The sequence below is a fragment of the Scophthalmus maximus genome, chromosome 14 (genome assembly GCF_022379125.1).
Source record: "Scophthalmus maximus strain ysfricsl-2021 chromosome 14, ASM2237912v1, whole genome shotgun sequence".
NCBI lineage: Eukaryota > Metazoa > Chordata > Actinopteri > Pleuronectiformes > Scophthalmidae > Scophthalmus > Scophthalmus maximus.
Genome location: NC_061528.1, coordinates 22,135,626 through 22,156,370, shown reverse-complemented (window position 1 = coordinate 22,156,370; position 20,745 = coordinate 22,135,626). Strand labels below are relative to the sequence as shown.

At 40.0% G+C, this 20,745-nt stretch overlaps 2 protein-coding genes across 2 annotated transcripts; both read left to right on the top strand.

Annotated features, from left to right (window-relative positions):
• The first annotated feature begins 15,828 nt into the window (after positions 1-15,828).
• LOC124851004 (collagen alpha-3(VI) chain-like) lies at positions 15,829-17,689 on the top strand. The gene has a single exon (XM_047337442.1). The coding sequence runs from the start codon at positions 16,883-16,885 to the stop codon at positions 17,501-17,503; it is 621 nt and encodes a 206-aa protein (XP_047193398.1). The 5' UTR covers positions 15,829-16,882; the 3' UTR covers positions 17,504-17,689.
• Positions 17,690-17,748: 59 nt separating this feature from the next.
• Positions 17,749-19,233, top strand: LOC118283233 (collagen alpha-3(VI) chain-like). The gene is made up of 2 exons (XM_047337441.1): positions 17,749-18,233; positions 18,363-19,233. Exons 1-2 carry the CDS (start codon positions 17,870-17,872, stop codon positions 18,971-18,973), a joined length of 975 nt encoding a protein of 324 aa, XP_047193397.1. The 5' UTR covers positions 17,749-17,869; the 3' UTR covers positions 18,974-19,233.
• Positions 19,234-20,745: the final 1,512 nt, after the last annotated feature.

Sequence of the window (20,745 nt, the reverse complement as noted above, 5' to 3'; positions counted from 1 at the left end):
GTGTGTGGTGGTAGTGGGCTGCAGGGTTTAATGGACCAGGTGTACGTCATTAATCTTCCTCCTCTCCTACAAGACTGCCCATGAGTCAGAGGAGTTCATTGCAGTGTTTCACTGTGTGCTAGTGGGATTTGTGGCACAAATTTAGTTATTTAAATTTCCTGGGCCACAACATAATGGAATAATGAAATTTGTCATTAATGATTGTCATGAGCTACTGCTTCCACATAGTTTTATGTTTGCATGTAACCCGTTGCCATGATACAGATGGAAGAACTTGGCTACTGTTCAAACAAAAATAGCGAATACTGGTGTGCGCTCCAGATTTGGTTTTATCTGCTCAAGGTATTATCACATGATTTACTACCAGCATTACGACAACGCTCCTCCTCTTGGAAGCCAACATATGAGCTGTTACTGGCAAAGATACATCGGGGTGACTCTCAGCAAAAGCGCTTTTGGACATACAGCATTAATCAGAATTCGTATGTTTTATGGCCCGTACATCCTCTCCAGCTTTTTGTCTTTTTTTTTTCCATGATGCAGCACAGATGTCGGGAAGGTTGGGCCATTTTTTTAAGAGAGGTCTACTTTGAGTGGTGCTCAAAGTGCTGCTCCAATACTTTTGAAGGAAACAAACAACCATATAATAATTAATTGCAAGAAATGTTATGCACTGTCTCGTCAGAGCACTACATGCCTGTGGGAGAGAACATTCCTGAGGTCATTTTTGGGAATTCCAAGGTCCAAATAGAGAAAATATAGGGAACCAGTCTAGTGAGAAAAATGGGTCTTAGAACTGATCTCACTCAGCTGTTAACAATGGAAATTGTGTTCCTTGCTACAAGCCGTTTCGTCCCATGCTAACCAGTACTGCATGAGTGTTGAGCTGAGCACTTGAACTCGGCCAGTCGGCAGGCTCACATTGGCCATTGTGCTTAAACACAAGATGGGCTAATACACATCGGCTGTGTGGAGCTGCCTGCTCAGCCTAACCCCCCTACCTCCCTTCCCACCTCCCGCCCTTAACTTTATCATTGATCCTCCTCTCATCTGGACCACACATGGCACGTCACGTCCAGCTGACGGGTGGGTTGGGTTTGCGTGTCCATGTAGCCTTGTGATTGATTCATACGTGCGGAGGGTTACAGTAATGTAAGATAAGATGAGATGAACCCTTATTGATCTCCCGTAAGGGGAAATTCAATATCGAAAAAAGCAGCACAAATTGCAGCAGCACAGGGGAAAGTGTGATTATAAAATAAAGTCAAACATAAACAGTATCTGAGGTAGATAACATAAAATAGCAATGCTGTGGCCTAAAAATGTAACAGTAACACCAATGTGCAATGTAGTTGTGGTTGTACCTTTTCACACACGCTGTACTGTATTTCATGAGGCCACTCTGCATGAAACCAGTGAGTGGCAGTGTGGAGCTGTCTTCCACTCAGGAGCAGCTCTGCAGCCCAATCCCCTCCGACGCAACTTGTCTCACTCATATTTTGTCAACAGTTCGTCAAGAGAGATGTCTTGTGCACAGGGACAGTCAGGTCCTTGGAACTGATTTATGCATAATATCTTCAAAACATTTGCTGTTGACAGCATAATTGATATGTACTAGGTTGTCAGTATGTGACAAAGTGTTAAGCGCTGCTTAAGTTGAGCCAATTCAAAAGCGTGACTCATTTATCTCAGGAAATAACATGGTTTTGTACATTAAGGTTTTTAGGGTGGGGTGGGATGGGGGTGGGGGCTCGAGTCAATTTGAACATCAGATGTGTGGAGTAGGATATGACGAATTTAGTGCTGCACTGGAGCAGGCAGTATTTAAATATTCAATGTACGTGTCTGTATTGGTAAAACACTCACTGTATGTGCTACAAATCCTAAATGCACCATTGTCACTAACGCAGAATATGTACATTGTCATACATCATAGTGTTCGTGTAACCGTAATGAATGGAAGCACGACATTCACTCTATGTTTAGCTGGTGAAGGAAATATTGCTCTTTGGTAACTAGAAGCTCCACCGTGTTCGCCAGCTTGTCACTAACTTTGCTTGGCTTTTGCGTGGCCTTTTAGGGGCGTCTTTGCTGAAAGCATCTACTTGATGAAAACGGTGCAGGCTAGAGAGGTGAAAGTGAACCTAAGACCGTACAGGTACAGGTCGGAAAACCAAACCACTGCCAAGGGAGGCTGCAGAGTCACAGTCCACTAACAGCTTTCATAGATAAGTCGTCCAGTGTTCCTTTACCTATATGAAAACATAAATTACTTCTTAACAACTGCTTTAAATTAGGCTGAACATATTTTGGGGTCAGGAATTTGTTCTTCATTTTTGGGTGTAAAAAACAGTAACTTGCTATATATATTTGTCCAGTGCACCAACCCATTGTGGACAGAGACCTTTTTAACACCTCTTGTTGCTGTTATGTGACTGAACCATGTTGCTCTTCCCATTGGTGCAATGGGTGAATGTGCAGTTAATGACATTACTATCTGTCACTGAAGCAGGTGGAACTGTTTAGTTGCTGTGTGTGTGTGTTAGTGTGTGGTCTGTTGTTTTTTCTATAAATGAGTGCGTGAGGGTCCAGCTGCCAACGTGCTTCAGTGTACTCACATCAACTACTCAGCATTAACTATACAACCGAGCGAGACAGAAATGCTGCTATATACAGTGCATTGAGCCCGGCGGATAACATGACTGAATTACACATGCATGTAACAGCTCGTGACTCCTCGTCTTTTACTTAAATTGATGGTAAGGATGGAGACATGCTTACAACAAGAAAGATGTACCTGGACATTTCATGTCATTATCTGTAGCTTCCTTAAGAATTTTTTAGGTTTTGAAAATGTCTGACTGGCAAAACAAAAGACAATCAAAGCAATGCATGCTGATTTCCCCCTACTCCTTTGAATCTTGTCCAAGGTGACTGCAACAGTTCTTATCAGGACTGCCTGATGCCACAATATGATTCAAAATGAAACAGTGGGTGTGGAGGCGTGTCAGTCTTGAAGCTGTGAAGTATATTTTATGTTTCTAGAGATTATGGCACATGCAAGGACATATACACATGCAGTACATACTGTACATACATTTTGCTCAGACTTTACCCAGAAGTTATTGGGTTCCCCAGGAATGCCAGAAGTATGCTTGTTGCTGATAGGTTGGGCTGAGACCTTTATTATCATTTCAAGATGCTGATGGGTTGATATCTTACACCAGAGCAGACATGCTTTATTGATGAGGAAATTAAGAACATTTTACCTTTTGTATTGTCATTTAATTAAAAAAATATTTTGTTCCTTTTCTCTGCCATTGCATTGCCGCGGCATGAATTGTTGACGTAGTAGATTTTAAAACAGTCAATGTTATTTGTATCTTTGTATTATATAATCAATATTTGTGGTCATTGTTTAATTAATTGGTTAGGATTAAATGACAATGAGGTCACACTGTAATGAACCAACAGACAATGGCAGACATTGTTAGCGACGAACTGGTGAACATATATTAATATTCTATTATATTATTATATTTCCCAATGGGCGAAGTGTTTGCCCAACTTAAATTGATGTGACAATAAGTCAAACGTGACTGTGATGTTCAGCTTGCTGTGGAGTTCCTGTCACTGCGCAGTGGGACAGAAAATGCATGAATCCATTAATATTGCACTTTCATTCAGGGTTAATAATGTAATTCCCCTTGCAGCTGTTGTTTTGGATGCTTGAATCAGAGAAAACAGAACTCCACTGTGCTACTATGTTTTCCTCTGTGGCGGTGAAGGGAAACCACAGTGTGGACACACTGCATGGCCAGGCCTGGCAAACTGCGCAGAGAAGTGGCTTTTGAGTGAGCTGGAATCACATGAGCATGAGTGGAGAACACAAACATCTATCACATTGTCCAGGAGAGCTTAGATTTCCTTGAAATAAAAGGAACCTGGTGATTTAGGCCCTTTATCTGGCTAGTAACAGCATTGGGGAACTGCAAGGACACATATTTCCTACTGCAGACGTGGATTCTGCTGAAAGAAAACTTTACTTAATTAAATTGTGTACTCCAAGCTATTCACATGTTTTGTTTGATAAGTAAAAGATTATCACAGAAAATGAAAAATGTGTTATAATCATGATCTTTTGGGGCCCTATAGAATGACCCCACCCACTGCGTGATCACAGTGGGGACAGACTATTTGGATGATCACATAGCTGATGGACAAATGGTTTCTTTTTTTTTGTTTCTGTATTTGCCCACCGGTTCAGCCTTTCAGAGTTAAACCTCAGTTTCCATGACTGACTGTTCTCATATAAGTCCCATTGAAGAAGACATACTTATTTGGGAAAAATGATTCAAGCATCACTTTCCTCCTAGAGCTAGAGTTGCCATTGGTGATGAGCTGAGCCCAGAGAAATAGACTCTAATAGTTATCTACTTTTACTTCCCATCATTAGATTGGTGAAGATATCACTGGCCATAGGCTGTGTGCCATCTCAGCGGATTTTAGCGCATCAGTTTGTGTTCATATACTTTTGTGAAAATCCGCCCTGATTGCAGAATGGCGTGTCTGCCAGATCACAGTTGGAAAGTTAGCTTAATTTGGTTGGCTTTTGTTTTGCTCACATGGGCGGTTTACAGTTTTAAGTTTGCGTCAGTTGGTTAATTGCTCTAGTGCTCCAGCTCTGGCATGCAGCTTTAGGACCCACACTATCGACTCAGGGTGGTCTCAAATTTATTAGGTTAGCTGTGCATGGATGTGTGTGCTCTTGGAATCTTTGTGAGTACCTCTGTTAGCTTTAGACTAAGAAATTGAGGATGGCGACAACAATCCTTTGAGACTGGTTTGCCATTAGTTATTGAAAACCAATCATTGTTGAATTCAATGTTGACAAAGGCAGTTGAGGTGTTAAATTTAATGCTGAGTTCCTGCGCTGAAGTCAAAATACCTCACGTTCCTTCAGTTCCTGTGACATCACTGAAAGTATCTGAAATTAATAGAAAACCCACAACCCTGCACCACAGTGGAATCCAACACTTGAGAGCACATTATTTTGTGAGGTGGAAAATTCCGGCTTCGCTAAGTAGCGTTAATTACTAAAACACACTGGCTGGGCGTTGGAACCGGTGTTTTTGATCAGTACCAATGCTGCGGCTCCGTTGACTGCACTGATAGTATCCAGGTAGTCATGAAGGATACATGCACAAAAGCTTAAAAAACAGTTAAGAACAATTAAATGGTTACACCAGTCCATTTTTATATATATTTATATTTAATGTATTTATTATATTTTATTTTATTTGTTTGGTTATGACTGAGCAACCTTTAACAATGACATCGCACCATATTCATTATTATTTAGAAGCTCGGGCAGTGGCTGCTGGCTTCTGTCAGATGATAATGTGATGTAATGTCATTCCAAAAGAAATTGCTTGTCCCAATCTTAAGCAACAGGGATGTGTTGACACTGCAGCAGTTAGATCTGTCATATTCTTGCGCAGCCTGCAAAAACAGCTGACAGGAGAAATGCTTCTTGTGTGGTGTGTTGAACAAAAAGTGTCACTCTTGGCTAAAGAAGAAAGCTCATGCAATGTTGTGTGTTATATTCAAAGATGGGTTGCAGCAAAAAATAGGGAATGCAAATCTTTTTTTTCAAATCTTAATAAAGAAAGATCACCAGAAATGCTCGAACACTGCAAACTCTATGTGAAAATAAGACCTAGCTTAAAGTAGGCTGAGTTTGTGTGGAAGCATGTTTATGCAATGCACATATTCATGTTTTTTTGTTTTTCTTGTTTTCTGTTTCACAGGTGTCCCCTTGTGTCTTCAGAAGATGAGGAGGCATCGGTTGTTACCGCTTTGTGCCCTTCTGGGTGTCCTGTTTGCAGGACTCCTGCCTAAACTTGATGCTCAGGAAGGTAAGTCGAACTCACTTAATCTCAGCTGCAGTCAGCTGTTTGCTCATTTTGCAGAAGATCTCTGTTCTTATGATGATTTTCCAAGTATTCAGCAATGCTTAGTAGGATATGACTTTTAAAATGTTTTTTAGGTCCGTCAGTACCTGTTTTAATGACGTGCTTTTCTAAGGAAACAAAAATAAATATGTTAAATAGACTATTTTTCCATTCTAATGAGCATTGTTGGTCTAATAAATAGAATTATTGCAATAATATTAAAATATAATTTCTAACTGTGTATCTCAGTGTGGGACAAAAAAATTAAATAGAGGCCCAGGAGCAGAGTACCAAGTCCAGTCAGATGCTTTTGATTAACAAAGCAGACTGATCCTGTCAAACTTGGAATTACAATAACACAGTTGTATTTTTGTTTTGGTACTAAAACAATATTTTGGTACCAAACACAAAGCATCTTTTTTTCACTGGTCTTCACTTCTGTCCTCCAAACACTCTCTTTTGAAGATTGTGCACAAGGGCTGGCAGCCGATATGTACTTTCTAGTGGATTCATCTTGGAGTATGGGAGAGGAGAACTTTGAGCACATCAGACATTTTCTGTACAGCTTGATACAATCACTGCACCAGGTTGGAGGGGACAGGTTTAAATTTGCCCTTGTGCAGTACAATACGAGGCCTGAGACTGAGTTCCAGCTCAACAGCTATCCAACAACACAGGGCGTCCTGGCACACATCAAGGCTTTGTCTTATCGGGGTGGGGGCACCCGCACTGGCCTGGGCCTGGAGTTCTTGATACGTACACACTTGACCACTGCATCAGGCAGCCGTGCTGCTGAAGGAGTGGCACAGGTGGTTCTGGTGCTAACAGATGGGCGATCCCAGGATGATGTGGTCGAGCCAGCACAGGTGCTGCGGCTGGCAGGCGTGGAGGTGTTTGCAGTTGGAGTTCAGGATGCAGTGGAGTCGGAGCTCAGGGAGATGGCTAGTCAACCCTATGACACTCACATGTTCAATGTAGACTCTTTCCTCTTCTTGCGGGATATAATACAAGATTTAGTAGTGGGGCTTTGCAGCGCAGTGACCCAGTCATGGGGGGCTCCTGTGGCAAATGAGGCCCCTGTGGCTGGAGGAGGGACAGGTAATGAAATGGGACCAGTGTCTCTACTATACTAATGTGTCTACATGTGCAGGAAGAAGAGGCTGCACATGTGCTCATGTCTGGAATTTATTATTAACACAATCAAATATATTTTTTAACCACAATAACCTTTCACTATCCACCTGGAAAATTAACATCCCTTGTTTTGTCTTACCACATTTAATATACCTTTTAATGCTTTAAAAATCACAATAAGATTTGCATGTGATTGGCATCCCTACTGCATCTTAGAGAGTCCAGTTTATAATACAGGCACATATAAGCGTGTGCACAGCCACATCAAACATGGATACAGTAAAGCTATTTAAGCCAAAAAATATGGTAGTTATTTCAGTACTGTGTTGGCATAGCAATAATCTTAGTTATTTAAGACAACATATTCACATAAGGCCTGTTTGTAGCAGAGAGGACACATGTAAATCATGTAACAGAATAAAATGGTACAATTGATTTAATGCTACCTCAGATTAAAAACATTCACAAAACTTGTGAAGAAAACATGGTCTCAAAGGGGTATACCCTTAAAGAAACATCACTTATAATCAATGAGCTTTTAACAATAGCTAACCACGCACCACCGCTTGTGTCTTGCATATGTATGTTTGTCTTTATCAATCACAATGTCTATCTGTGTAAAATATGTGCAATATTGTGTATTTGAAACAGTGATGAACCTGCCCGGAATCATCCTTGACCTGCCTGCAGAGGAAGTACTTTGAGAATGTTTTAAAATTAGATGGCCAGAAATGATGTGGAATATAAAAAGAATAAAGTCATTGATTGAGAGGGGTGAATTCCGAGGAAGAGCACTAATGTAAAAAGTCAAGTGTTCAAGGAAGACATTGTGACTGCAATTCAAAACCAATTGGAAGCATCACCAAGATAAATGGCTTTACTAATTTCACATAGGAGCAATACATTCTCAAGTACTGTAAACTGTAAGCAGCAAGGATGAGCCACAGGGTCATGACTGGTCACTTTATTTAAGGTCTGTAACAAGAGTCTGCATGGGATGGCTGAACTCAGTGGAGCTTATACAAGGAACATTAGAAAACAAACATCATTATATCTGATTCAATTTGCTTTATATCTGCCATATTAAGCTTTTAGTGCTAACTAGAGCCTGAAGAACATTTTCGTGGAACTGATTAATGGTAACGATATCGGGGAGTAAAAAAAATCTCACATTATAACCATAAAAAATAGAAAAATCTAGAAGAACTTGAAATAAAAAAAATAAACATACATTTTACATTAAATGTACATATAAATGCACATCTTTTCTGTTTTGTTTCCTCAAAACTATTTCATATCGGCACATACCGGCAAACATAAACGCTGATACCGATATGCCTGTGAGAGGCTCATATAAAGATATAGAGAATTACTCTATCAGTAGTTATTTAGAGGTTCATACAGATAACAATACTTCGGTACAGCACTCACTATCAATATCAATAATTATTATGTAATCCAAACGCATCCAAATAACCATCTTGTGACTGGGAAACATTACGTTACATCACAGTTTGGAACAATCCAGACTGCAAATCTACATTTAGGGGGGGAAATCTAAATCTACTATAGAAAATCTCCTTGGTTCAGCCTACATGCAGTATGATGTGTTTTCACTGTGGTAATTGATTTGTTCACTGTGAATGTTACTTGTTACACATATAATGACATGCTAGCACGAGTTCGTTGATTACATTCTTTGTCTGTCTCACTATGTTAACGCTTTCACAAGTTCCGTTTTGTTTTCTTCTCTCTTTCTCTCCTTAAAGCACAAGATTCAGCTGACCTAGTAATCTTAATTGATGGATCACAGAACGTTGGAGCAGCAAACTTCCCCTTTGTGCGTGATTTGGTTTTGAGAATCATTGAGCCCCTTGATCTGGGCAGGGACACTGTTCGGGTGGCCTTGGCCCTGTACAACTCCTACCCAGAGATAAAGTTCTATCTAAATAGCTATGACAGCAAATCGTCGGTCCTGGAAGCTGTGAAGGGCCTCGCCTACTCAGGGGGTGACGAATCTAACCTTGGGGCTGCCTTGGAGGAAGTGGCCGAGAGCCTTTTCAGCCAAACAGCTGGGGGCAGGGCAGATGAGGGTGTGCCCCAGATGTTGGTGGTTATCAGTGCTGGGCCATCCACTGATGACACTGGTGCTGGTGACCGGGCTATTAAGAGGGCTGGCGTCATCACGTTCGGCATGATGATTGGTGACACTGCCACTGCAGATCTGGAAGCAGTTGCTACAGACAAAAGTTTTGTCCTGTCAGCCCCTAATTTCAGAGCAGTGGCAAACATGGGTGACCAGCTGCTCCCATACATTATGGGGGTGGTCCAGCGCACCATTATAATTCAGAATGAGTACACAGAAGGTATGTAACTTCTCTGTAAATGTTGGCGGGGCACTGTGGTTTTTGGAAGGGAACTTAATAAATTACATGAGCACCTAACGAATTTAATATAGTGTGCAAGGTAAGACCTGTTTGTGCTTAACTTAAAATTGCTATGTTCTCAATCGTAATATGGGCTATTAATGGGTAGTGATAAACAGTAAAAGTAAGAATTATCTTTTAGTGTTTTGTATATATAATTTACTCAGTTGCTAGTCGAAAGACAGTCACCTAAGAGAAAGACATTAGGAAGGCTCTGATGCCTTAGTAGACCTTTCGAAACATGGTTCATTGAACAGAATGTGGTGGGAGATCACAGCTAAGGAAAAGTAGTATCACAAATTTGCAATTTTAACATACAAGATCATATGGAAGAATCTCTGATCCACTGAAGTACTTGAACTATTGTAATGGCTATATAGCAAAAGGTATGCTTTGAAACAAGCCCAGAGAGAGAAACTTAAACTCAAGTACCATGTGTGACAGGGTTGGCATCTACATGTCCTATCAGAGCTGGATAAAATGAGTACAACTGCAGAGCTGATAATGAATAACTTATATTAGGGATTAATGAAATTACTGTATATGAATTACGAAGACATGGAAATCAACTATCACCAATGGAAACAAAGGATTTTAGTTTAAATTGTTTATTCAATACTGAGAATTTCTATTCTCATTCTAAAATTAACTGACAACTTCTTGTCTATATTCAGCTCCCAAAGCATCAATTAAAATATACAATTCATGATGGAACATTTGGAGAGCATTTTTTCTGAGTAGGTCAGTATTAGGTAACACATTCGCAAATAATTGAATCCAAATACAAAATAAAAATCTGATTACAGAAAATCCTTTGGGTGGGATTAGTTAGCTCTTGATATTTACAGATTTATTAATAAAACATTTGTTAACTAGAAGTTATCTTTTATTCTCATGTTAAAATTTTTTTCTGTTCCTTTCAGTCTTGGCAGTTGGAAAACGAGACATCATTTTCTTAATCGACAGTACAATGGGTGCGACACTCATCAACTCTGTACGCGAATTCATCAAGCGCTTTGTTGACATCATGCCAATCGGTCCAGATGACGTTCAAGTCGGTGTGGCCCAGTTCAGCAATATCCCTCGACTTGAGATGGATCTCAACTCCCATCAATCCAGGGAGGCCGTTACTGCTGCTTTGGGCACTATCAAACCAAGACCTGGACAGACGATCAATATTGGAGCAGCCTTGGACTTTGTGCGGACGAATATGCTTCGGCCTGAAAAAGGCAGTCGTATTCAACAGGGGATACCACAACTTTTACTCTTGTTGACCAGTAAAAAGTCCAGTGACAGCGTGGAAGAACCTGCTAAGGCCCTGCAGCGAATGGGTGTTTTGACTATGACTGCAGGCTCCAAGGCTGCAGAAGAGCAGCAGCTCAAACAGATTGCCTTCGCTGACAGCGTTGTGTTCATGCTGAAGGACTTTCGTGCACTGCTTCGCAACCCAAGGGCAATTGTTGATGCACTCTCCACTCTAGCTGGGGTGGTGATGCCTGAAATACCCACCGAAACAGGTAATTTCTCTCTTTGTTGTTGTTGTGATTTTACTGGTATGGCCAGACCACAAACCTACGACAACCTGAATGGGAGTTCTATGAACTAACTCTTCATCTAAAAATGGCATATTCAGCAGCAGAATTGAAACTGGTCTGCTGGCCTATGCTTTGCTAGCTACTTTACTGAATCACCTCATGTTATTATTTTTTGTCAACCATGTATGGTTGTCTAAAAAAAGTATGAACTCCATTGCACTTCCAGATAACTTTCAATGGACGTTTCAATGGACATAATTTGATCTATTAATGCCTTACAAACTGTTAATCTACATCTTCTAGGGCCTGCAAGTACAATTGCATGGTGTTAATTTTCGTTTTTGTGCTTTTCCTCAGTGGTGGAGATAACCACAGTGCAGACTCAAAAAGTCGTCCGAGACATTGTCTTCCTTGTGGATGGCTCGAACTACATTGGCAGCACTAACTGGCCCTTTGTGAGAGACTTCATCATCAATGTGGTCAACCAGCTAGATGTACGTCCTGACAGGGTCCGGATTGGTCTCCTGCAGTTTGCTGAAGACCCGAGAATTGAATTTTACTTGAACAGCTACAGCAACAGGCAAGATGTTGTGAATAAAATCTCTCAACTCAGGCTGACTGGAGGCTCAGTTTTGAACACAGGAGCTGCCATGAAACATGCCCTCTCCAAAATGTTCCAGCAATCAACTGGGTCACGCAGGAGGCAGGGAGTCCAGCAGGTGTTGGTTCTGATCACAGGCGGTCCATCCAAGGATGACGTTAAAGTCGTAGCTGATGAGTTGGCTGTGGGTGGAGTTTTGACCTTCACAGTCAGTTCTGGGCAAGCAGATGAGGGTCTCATGAAAACAGTTGCCTTTGTTTCAGATTTGGCATACCATGACACACAGTTCTCTAATTTACCAGCTATGGCTGAAATAATCATGCCAAAGTTGATAACAGTGGTTGGCGATACAGATGTGATATATCTCCCTGAGGAAACAGAAGAAACTGGTGAGTTTCTGTTAATGAAAGAAATCTTTCTATAAATGAAATAAACTTGATATGAGAATGTCAAACTGTAATATAAAGTTTCCTTAGTAACAAATAATTTTGTTTTTCCCCAGTTGTTATTTCAGGAAAGGAAAGGGATGTTGCATTCCTCATTGATGGCACAGACAATGTCCGAGCAGATTTTGCTTACGTCCGGGATTTTATCATTAAAGTCATTGAACCACTCGACATTGGGATTGACAGGGTACGAATTTCAGTGGTTCAACACAGTGAGAGGCCAACCCCAAGTTTCTACCTTAACACTTATCAAACCAAAGATGATGTGATAAGCGCCGTCAACGCAATGATACCTGCTGGTGGGCGTAGTCTAAACACAGGATCTGCTCTAACATTCATGAAGGACACCATCTTGTCTGAAAGGCATGGTAGCCGGGCTGCGCAAAATGTCCCTCAGTTTCTGATAGTTTTGACTGGAGGAAGGTCCCGGGATAGTGTGAAGGAGCCTGCTGGTGCACTGAAGACGGAGGGAGTCGTACCATTTGGTGTTGGTGTCAAAGATGCAGACCCAAAGCAGATTGAGGCCATTTCACACAACCCTTCCTTTGCCTTCAATGTGAAGGAATTCAGTGAGCTTAGCACTGTACCTCAAAAGCTCAATAACTATGTGAGCCTACCAAGAGAAGAGCTAACCATCGTCCTACAGCAAGGTAAGAGAAATCTTGGTTCCTATTAGCATGTTAAAGTTGCTGTTCTTCTGCTGTTTTTTTTCATGCATTATCAGAATAACTAAATCTTATTTGTTATGTCTCAGAACAAAGTGATGCTGTAAAAAGAGATTTTGTATTCCTATTGGATGGCTCTGATAACACAAAAAATGGATTCCCAGCGATAAAACTCTTTGTTAAGAGCATAGTCGAGAGCCTCTCTGTCAGTGAAGGCCAAGACAGAGTATCTGTGGTTCAATTTGCTGATATCCCCGTGGTCAACTTTTATCTAAATTCTCACAAGAAAAAGAACGACATCATGAATGCCATAGAAACTTTAAGGCACAAGGGTGGGAGGCGCCTTAATATTGGAGAAGCTCTCCAGTTTGTGAGGCACAGTGTCTTCACTTCCTCCACGGGCAGTAGAAGACTAGAAGGAATTCCCCAGATTTTAATTCTTCTAAGTAGCAAACCATCTACTGATAAAGTAAGAAACCCAGCTTTTGCTCTTAAAGAGCATGAAATTGTGTCTGTGGGAGTTGGAGTGGGAGATGCCAGTCTTTCAGAGCTGGAAATGATTGCCTTCAAACCTGGTTTTACATACAAGGTCACTGATTTCTCCAAGTTGTCCTCAATCCAATCACAACTTGTTGCTACACTGAACATAAACAAAGAAACTGATGAAACCTCGGCTGGAATCCCTGATTTAGTAGGTAAGAATTGCACATTTAAATGTATAACTAAAATTTGAATACAGTATTATTAAATATTACTTTTCTTCAAAATAGCAACTTTAAAACTCTACATTATTCCAAGAACATAAATTCCTAACAATTGGTGAAGATTTTGGTACATCATTCTCTTGCATGATTTTTCTGAATACATGCAATAAAATCTGTTATTTTTTGTTCAATCAATTATTCTATTATTTTTTTAATCTCTCAGGTCTTTTCTATACTTCTTTCCAATTATTTTCTTTGATGTTACTTTGAAGATAACCACATTCATCATACATCTTTTTGACAAAAAAGATGGTCCTTAAGGATTCTGCTTGAAATAACACTTTCAGAGCAACATTGTCAGACGTCATCTGTCTGTTTCCGTGCAGGTTTTTCTTTTTGTCTGAGCTTCTCACTTGCTCATGCTGATGAATACACATGAGTGTAGAAAAGTCTTCAATGTGCAGTCCGTGATACTTTCTTTCTTTCTTTCTTTCTTTTTAAACGTGTATCACCTTGTTGATGCAGAAAGCAAAAAGAGAGACATAGTGTTTCTCCTTGATGGGTCTGATGGCTCCAGAAATGGACTTCCTGCTATTCGAGAGTTCATCAGAAGAATGGCAGAAGAGCTAGATACTGACGAAGATAAGGTTCGAGTGGCAGTTGTATCGTATAGTGATGATACCACAGTTTACTTCAACCTAAATACTCACAGATCCAAAAAGGCCATCATCTATGCGGTAAGAAGTCTCCGACATAAAGGAGGAAGACCTCGGAATACAGGGGCTGCTCTACAGTTTGTGCGAGACCACGTTTTCACAGATTCATCTGGGAATAGACGACTAGAGGTTGTCCCTCAGATTCTGTTTTTACTGACTGGAGGCAAATCCGATGATGATGTTACCCAAGCTGCATTAGACCTAAAACGAGTAGGTGTTCTATCTTTTGCCATCGGGATGAAAGATGCTAAACAGGAGGAGCTTCAAAAAATTGCCTTCTCCGCCAGATTCCTTTACAACCTGCCTTTCTTTGGTGAACTTTTGTCCATTCAGCCGGAGATAGCTGGATTTGTCCAGTCGAAAATACAAATTGAACGTCCTACTGCTGTTGGTAAGAAGTGTCCCTATTTCGTACTTGAATCACACTTCCATCTTAGTAGAGGTCTTTCATTGTTTGAACTGCAATGAAACTGCACCCTCCTCTGAAGAATGTCGGTCAATCAGTTTCATTTTCCTCAAACTAGCGCCACTTGCCACAAATTCCTGGTTATGGTTTTTCTTTTTTGGCTCCCATCGCTTGTCTTCGTGTGTCTTGGATAATCTTTTGTGGCTGCTCCACATAGATTGTCACTACTTTCTATTATTCTTAAGCTCTTCCTTGAGCCAGTGATAATCACATCATTGACTGAATATTCAGAATTTAAGAACCCTGGAATCTCTTTTCTGCTTTCTCCATCTTTCATTTTTGAAAGAGGAATGTGCTTTTTTCAGTTTTCTCCAAGTTTTTAAACTATTTCACAGTTTACCACTTTCTTTCATGTTCATGTATAGAACACCTTGTTTATTGCCGCTATAGCTTTATATAGTTTAAATTACAACTACTCTGATGCCTTTGCCAACCATATTAAGTGTCATGATTGCACACTTCCTGATTGTCTGATTATTAAACAAAGTTTTCCCATTCTTTTCTAGTTGAATTAGAGTCCCCTCAAAGAGACATAGTGTTTCTGTTGGATGGGTCAGATGACACACAGAGAGGCTTCACAGCAATGAAAAGTTTTGTCCAAAGAGTGGTTGAAACACTCAGTATTGGTGAGAACAAAGATCGGGTTTCTGTGGTCCAGTATAGCAGTGATCCACAGACACATTTCCGTTTGAACACCTACACGGAAAAACAAGATGTTCTGAATGCTCTCCAGGAGATGAACCATAAAGGGGGTGGTCCCATCAACACTGGTCTAGCTCTGGACTATGTGAGAAATAATGCTTTTGCTGACTCCTCAGGGAGTCGGCATCAAGAAGGTGTCCCTCAGATATTGATTCTGTTGAGTGGCGGAAGATCTCAGGATGATGTTGCAAGTGCAGCTGTGGCTCTCAAACGGGAAAAAGTTGTTCCATTCTGTGTAGGTACAAGAAATGCAGACATACTGGAGCTCCAAATGATTGCACATAATCCTTCCTATGCATTTTCTGTGCTTCAATTTGATGATATTGGGAGCATCCATCAACAACTTGTGTCATTTGTGAAAAGGGTGCCTCGACAGCAACCAAGACTAAAACCACAGAATGTGTTAGGTAAGACTATCTATCAATCTATCTATCTATCTCTCTATCTACCTATCTATGTTTAATTACGTCATGTGTAACTCTAACTATGTGTCATCTTTGTGTCTGTGAAAGGTTCTGAAGATGAAATTGAATCCATTCATCGCGATATTGTATTTTTACTGGATTCCTCAGATGAAATGCAAAAGGAATTTCAGGCAATGCTTGGCTTTGTTGAGAGAATGGTTGAGAAACTAAATGTGGATGAGAGCAACGATCGTGTTTCAGTGGTGCAGTACAGCAGGGAACCTTCTGTTGAATTTTTTCTGAACACGTACAAAACACAGCAGAAGGTTTTGGAAAATGTGCGAAGTCTAAGGCATAAAGGAGGAAGACCCCTCAATACTGGTGCAGCCCTCCAGTATGTCAAGGATAATATTTTAACAGGCTCTTCTGGAAGTAGGCATCAACAGGAAGTTCCTCAGATTTTGGTGCTATTTACTGGTGGACGATCCAATGACGATGTCAGAAATGCCGTAGAAAACTTAAAAGGAATTGGCGTGATGATTATTGTGGTTGGTACCAAGAATGCAGATATCCTTGAGATTCAGTCTATCTCACAGGAGTCAAGTCATGCTTTCTTTGCAGCAGATTCCAATTATCTTTCAGGAATTGAACAACAAATATTTTCTGCCACCAAGAAGGTTGATACTGCAGCTCTCCAAGCAGCATCATTTGGTAAGACTGCAATGATAAGACCCCACACACATGCATCATCAGGCTCTATAATTATTAATTTCATTTGAGGGTGAATGATGGACAGTTATGAACCTGTTCCCATTGTAGCTGATGGATCCATTGGCTATCAAATCACAGACACATTGGACTGTTAGGTGTATTGTAAACTTGTAAACTAAATATTTTTGGTTCATTTAGACAAAAGAAAAAAGTTTCTGTTTTTCAAAAATTTTAAATATGCTTGATACTTGTGACTTGGACAATTTTGTCAAGTATAGGTTCACTGCGCTGTTCCAGGGTGTGGACAGCACTAACAAAATGGTCTGCTAAAATAGCAGGGCAAGGTGTAAACATGTTAACATAGGATTATTAAACAAGTGAATAAAGAACTTTTTATCACACATTTCTTCATCAACCAATGTGTTTGATTACAGATCCCAGCAGAAGAGATGTTGTATTTTTGCTTGATGGTTCTGATGATTCTCAAGAAAGATTCCCAGACATCAAAGACTTTGTGCAGAGAATGGTGGCAGACCTAAACATAGATTCAAACAAAGACCGTGTGGCTGTGGTTCAGTACAGTAACACGGCAGATGTGAATTTTGACTTGAGACGTTACTCAGCACAGGACGATGTGCTTGATGCAGTAAGAGGTCTAAGTCACAAAGGTGGTTATCCGCACAACATTGGAGCTGCTCTCCAGTATGTGAGGGACCATGTATTTACTTCCGAGTCGGGAAGTAGACTCCTAGAGGGAGTTCCACAGATACTCCTACTACTGAGTGGTGGTAGATCTGGAGACGACATAAGAACCCCAGTCAGAAAACTGAAAGAGATTGGTGTCATCTCAATTGCCATTGGAACAATTGATGCAGACACCCTAGAGCTTCAGACAATATCTCATAAACCCAACTATGCACTCTCTGTTAATGATTATGAGGAACTTCCTTCTGTTACACGGGATATACTGTCATTGTTCAGAGAGGCTTCTCATCATGTAGAGGAAATTACTCCGACAAAGGCTTTTGGTAAGATTTAATTGTTTTTAACTTTTTCACTAAAAACTTGATTTAGTAAAATAAAGAGGAGAATGGGGAATGTTTGATTACCGTGTTAGCTGCTTTCCTGTTACTTGCAGAAAATCACATTGCATTTATTTACACAAATTGTTATCTTTGTTGCAGATTCCAAGAAAAATGATGTTGTTTTTCTTATTGATGGATCATATGACTCACGAAACGGCTTTGAAGAGATACGAGGGCTTGTAGAAAAGATTGTTGAAAGTTTAAATCTTGGTGAGAACAGAGACCAAGTGGCTGTTGTTCAATACAGCCGTGATGCCACAGTCAATTTCTACTTGAATTCTTATTCATCCAAGAATGATGTGCTCAGTTCCATTAGAACAATGAGGCATAAGTATGGACGACCACTCAATATTGGCAAAGCACTGGCGTTTGTCAGAGACAATGTCTTTTCCTCTTCAGTTGGAGGCAGAAGTGCAGAATCAGTCCCTCAGTATCTGTATATTTTTAGTGGTGGGCGATCAGGGGATGATGTCAGAGAACCAGCACAGTCTCTCAAAGAAAATGGAATAAAGACTTTTAGTATTGGAACTAAGAATGCTGATACCTTGGAAATGCAAACCATCTCTTTCACGCCAGCACATTATTTTCATGTCACAAACTTTAACAATCTGCAAAGCATACATCCATCTGTGGAAGCCACATTGAGGGGCACAGAGGAAACAACTGAATTCCCAACTGTTATTGGTAAGAAGTAAAACAATAACTTTCACTTGTACAAAAACATTTTAGAGATGCAAACAGTTTCATGGTTATTTAAAAATATATTCAGCAACGATATTAAGGTTGTAAAATGTTTGTTTGTATCAATTTCAGACACTTCCACAATTACAAAATTCCAGCTTCAGAGTGCCGATATTGTTTTTCTACTGGATGGATCTGATGAAATGCAAGAGAGTGAAAGACTAATTTTGGATTTTGTCAGAGAATTTGTCAATCAATTAGAAATTGGTCCAAGCAAAGTACAAGTTGCTTTGATTCAATACAGCGCAGAGCCTACTGCTGATTTTCGCCTGAACACCTACTCACTGAAAGAGAATGTCATGAGTCATTTGAGTAATGTCAAATTGAAAGGTGGTTTCACCTTGAACACTGGTGTAGCCCTTGATTATGTGAAGAACAATGTGTTGACTACGTCATCTGGAAGCAGAGCCCAGCAGGGAGTCCCACAAATACTGATTATCTTAAGAGGGAGAAAGTCAGAAGATGATGTCTTGGGTCCAGTGGACAGACTGAGAAAGGCTGGAATTGCCCTTTTCAGTGTTGGGGTAAATAATACAGACACACTGGAGATGGAGCAGTTAGCACACAGTTTGAGGGCAGAGTATTTGATCAAAGAGAAGTCTGACTTTCCTTTTGTGAAAGAACAGTTGCTCTCTGCCATTGCATCTCACAAAGACACAGTCAGCCCTGGTGTAGGTGAGTGAAATCAAATAACTATAAATCAAATATATATGTGTGCACGCAAACAAACTGCATTTCACTTCAGTAGTAATGACATTTCTGTTAAATCATGTAATTATTTAACTGTGTGATTGTGGGCTTTTCTAGGTTCAAGCTCCAGTATGGCTAGAGATATTGTCTTTCTCATTGATGGATCTGATGATGTCAGGAGTAAATTCTCTGCCATACGTGAATTTGTTGCAAAAATGGTTGACAGCTTTGACCTGGATCAAGGAAAAGATAAAGTTGCTGTTGTACAGTATAGCAACAATGCTGAACTCAGTTTCAACCTGAATACATACAACACAAGAGATGATGCTCTTAAGCATGTCACAAGCCTAAAACCAAAAGGTGGAAGGCCACAGTATATTGGAGCAGCACTGCAGTTTGTAAGGGATAATGTCTTTGTTTCAACCGCTGGAGGTCGACATCATGAAGGTGCCAAACAGATACTTGTGGTATTGGCTGGTGGAAGATCGAGAGATTCTCCACGTGGCCCAGCAAGTATGCTAAAAGCTGCAGGGGTTGTCACATTTGCAGTTGGATCAAGGATGTCAAATTCAGCTGAGATGCAAGTAATTTCCTCTGACCCAAATTATACTTATTCAATACCTGACTTTGTTAATCTCCCTCGTATTCAACAAAGTTTGATGAGTCATCTCACTCAAATGGGAGTTGAGGAGGAAACTGAACAAGGTAAGAACTTAGATTATTTCAATAATTTAGATAAACACCTTTGGCTGTGAGTGATGAAAAGGGAAGAGACAGTTTTTCTTTTGGATGGATCTGGAACTATCAGAAATGTGTCTACAGCCAGTAATAAAAAAAATTAAACGTTGGACCACAACAACATAGTTGCTTTGATTCAGTTGAGCAATCTGACATGAATAACATGACATGAATTTTTTAATTAATTCACAAGAAAGAAAGATGTTTTAAGAGCTGTCAGAAGGCTCACACAAATGCAAGAGACCTCTCAAACGGGTGCAGCTCTAAAATATTTGAAAGGAAATGTATTTACAGCCACCACGGGGAGGTAATACATAGAAAATGTGACACAGATCCTTGAGGTTTTAAGTTGTGAAACAAGAAAGCGGTGTCACAATATGAACTAATGGAACAAAACACTGACTATAATATATATCTATATATATATATAGATATATAATAGATATATTACATTATATCAATGAGTTGACACTAATGCTCACTATTTGATATTATTTGTATCTGATCTCTGATATGCAGAGTAGGGCTGGGCTAAATATGGACTAAAATCACGAATCTGAATTAATTCTGGAAAAGGAAAAGGCAAAATTGACACCATTGGAAATTGGAAAAAAAGTATTTACTGTGTAGCTTTCCTTGAACTAAGGTGATAACTGTGTAGATACAAAATCAGCAGAGAAGTTAAGTGTTCTTTGCTGTTTTTTTTGTATCAATGCTCAAAACAAGTCCTAGTATGGGTAGTATACTGTAGGTATAAATCCTCCATAACAGAAAGTGAATGTGGATTGTACTTTTGCCTGTCTCTGTGATATCTGTGTCGGAGGTCAGAGTTAGAGCAAACTCTAACTTGCATTAAACAAATATGCAGAGGGAGTAATTCATGTGCAATTATAATACACCAAAGTCAATAGCTCTTCTACTACACTAATTGATCAGTAAATGTTACCTCCTACAACGAGAGAAAATTATAAAGTAAAGGTAATTTTGTAAGTCTTAAAGTTTGCGAAAACTTAAAAAAGCGGCAATT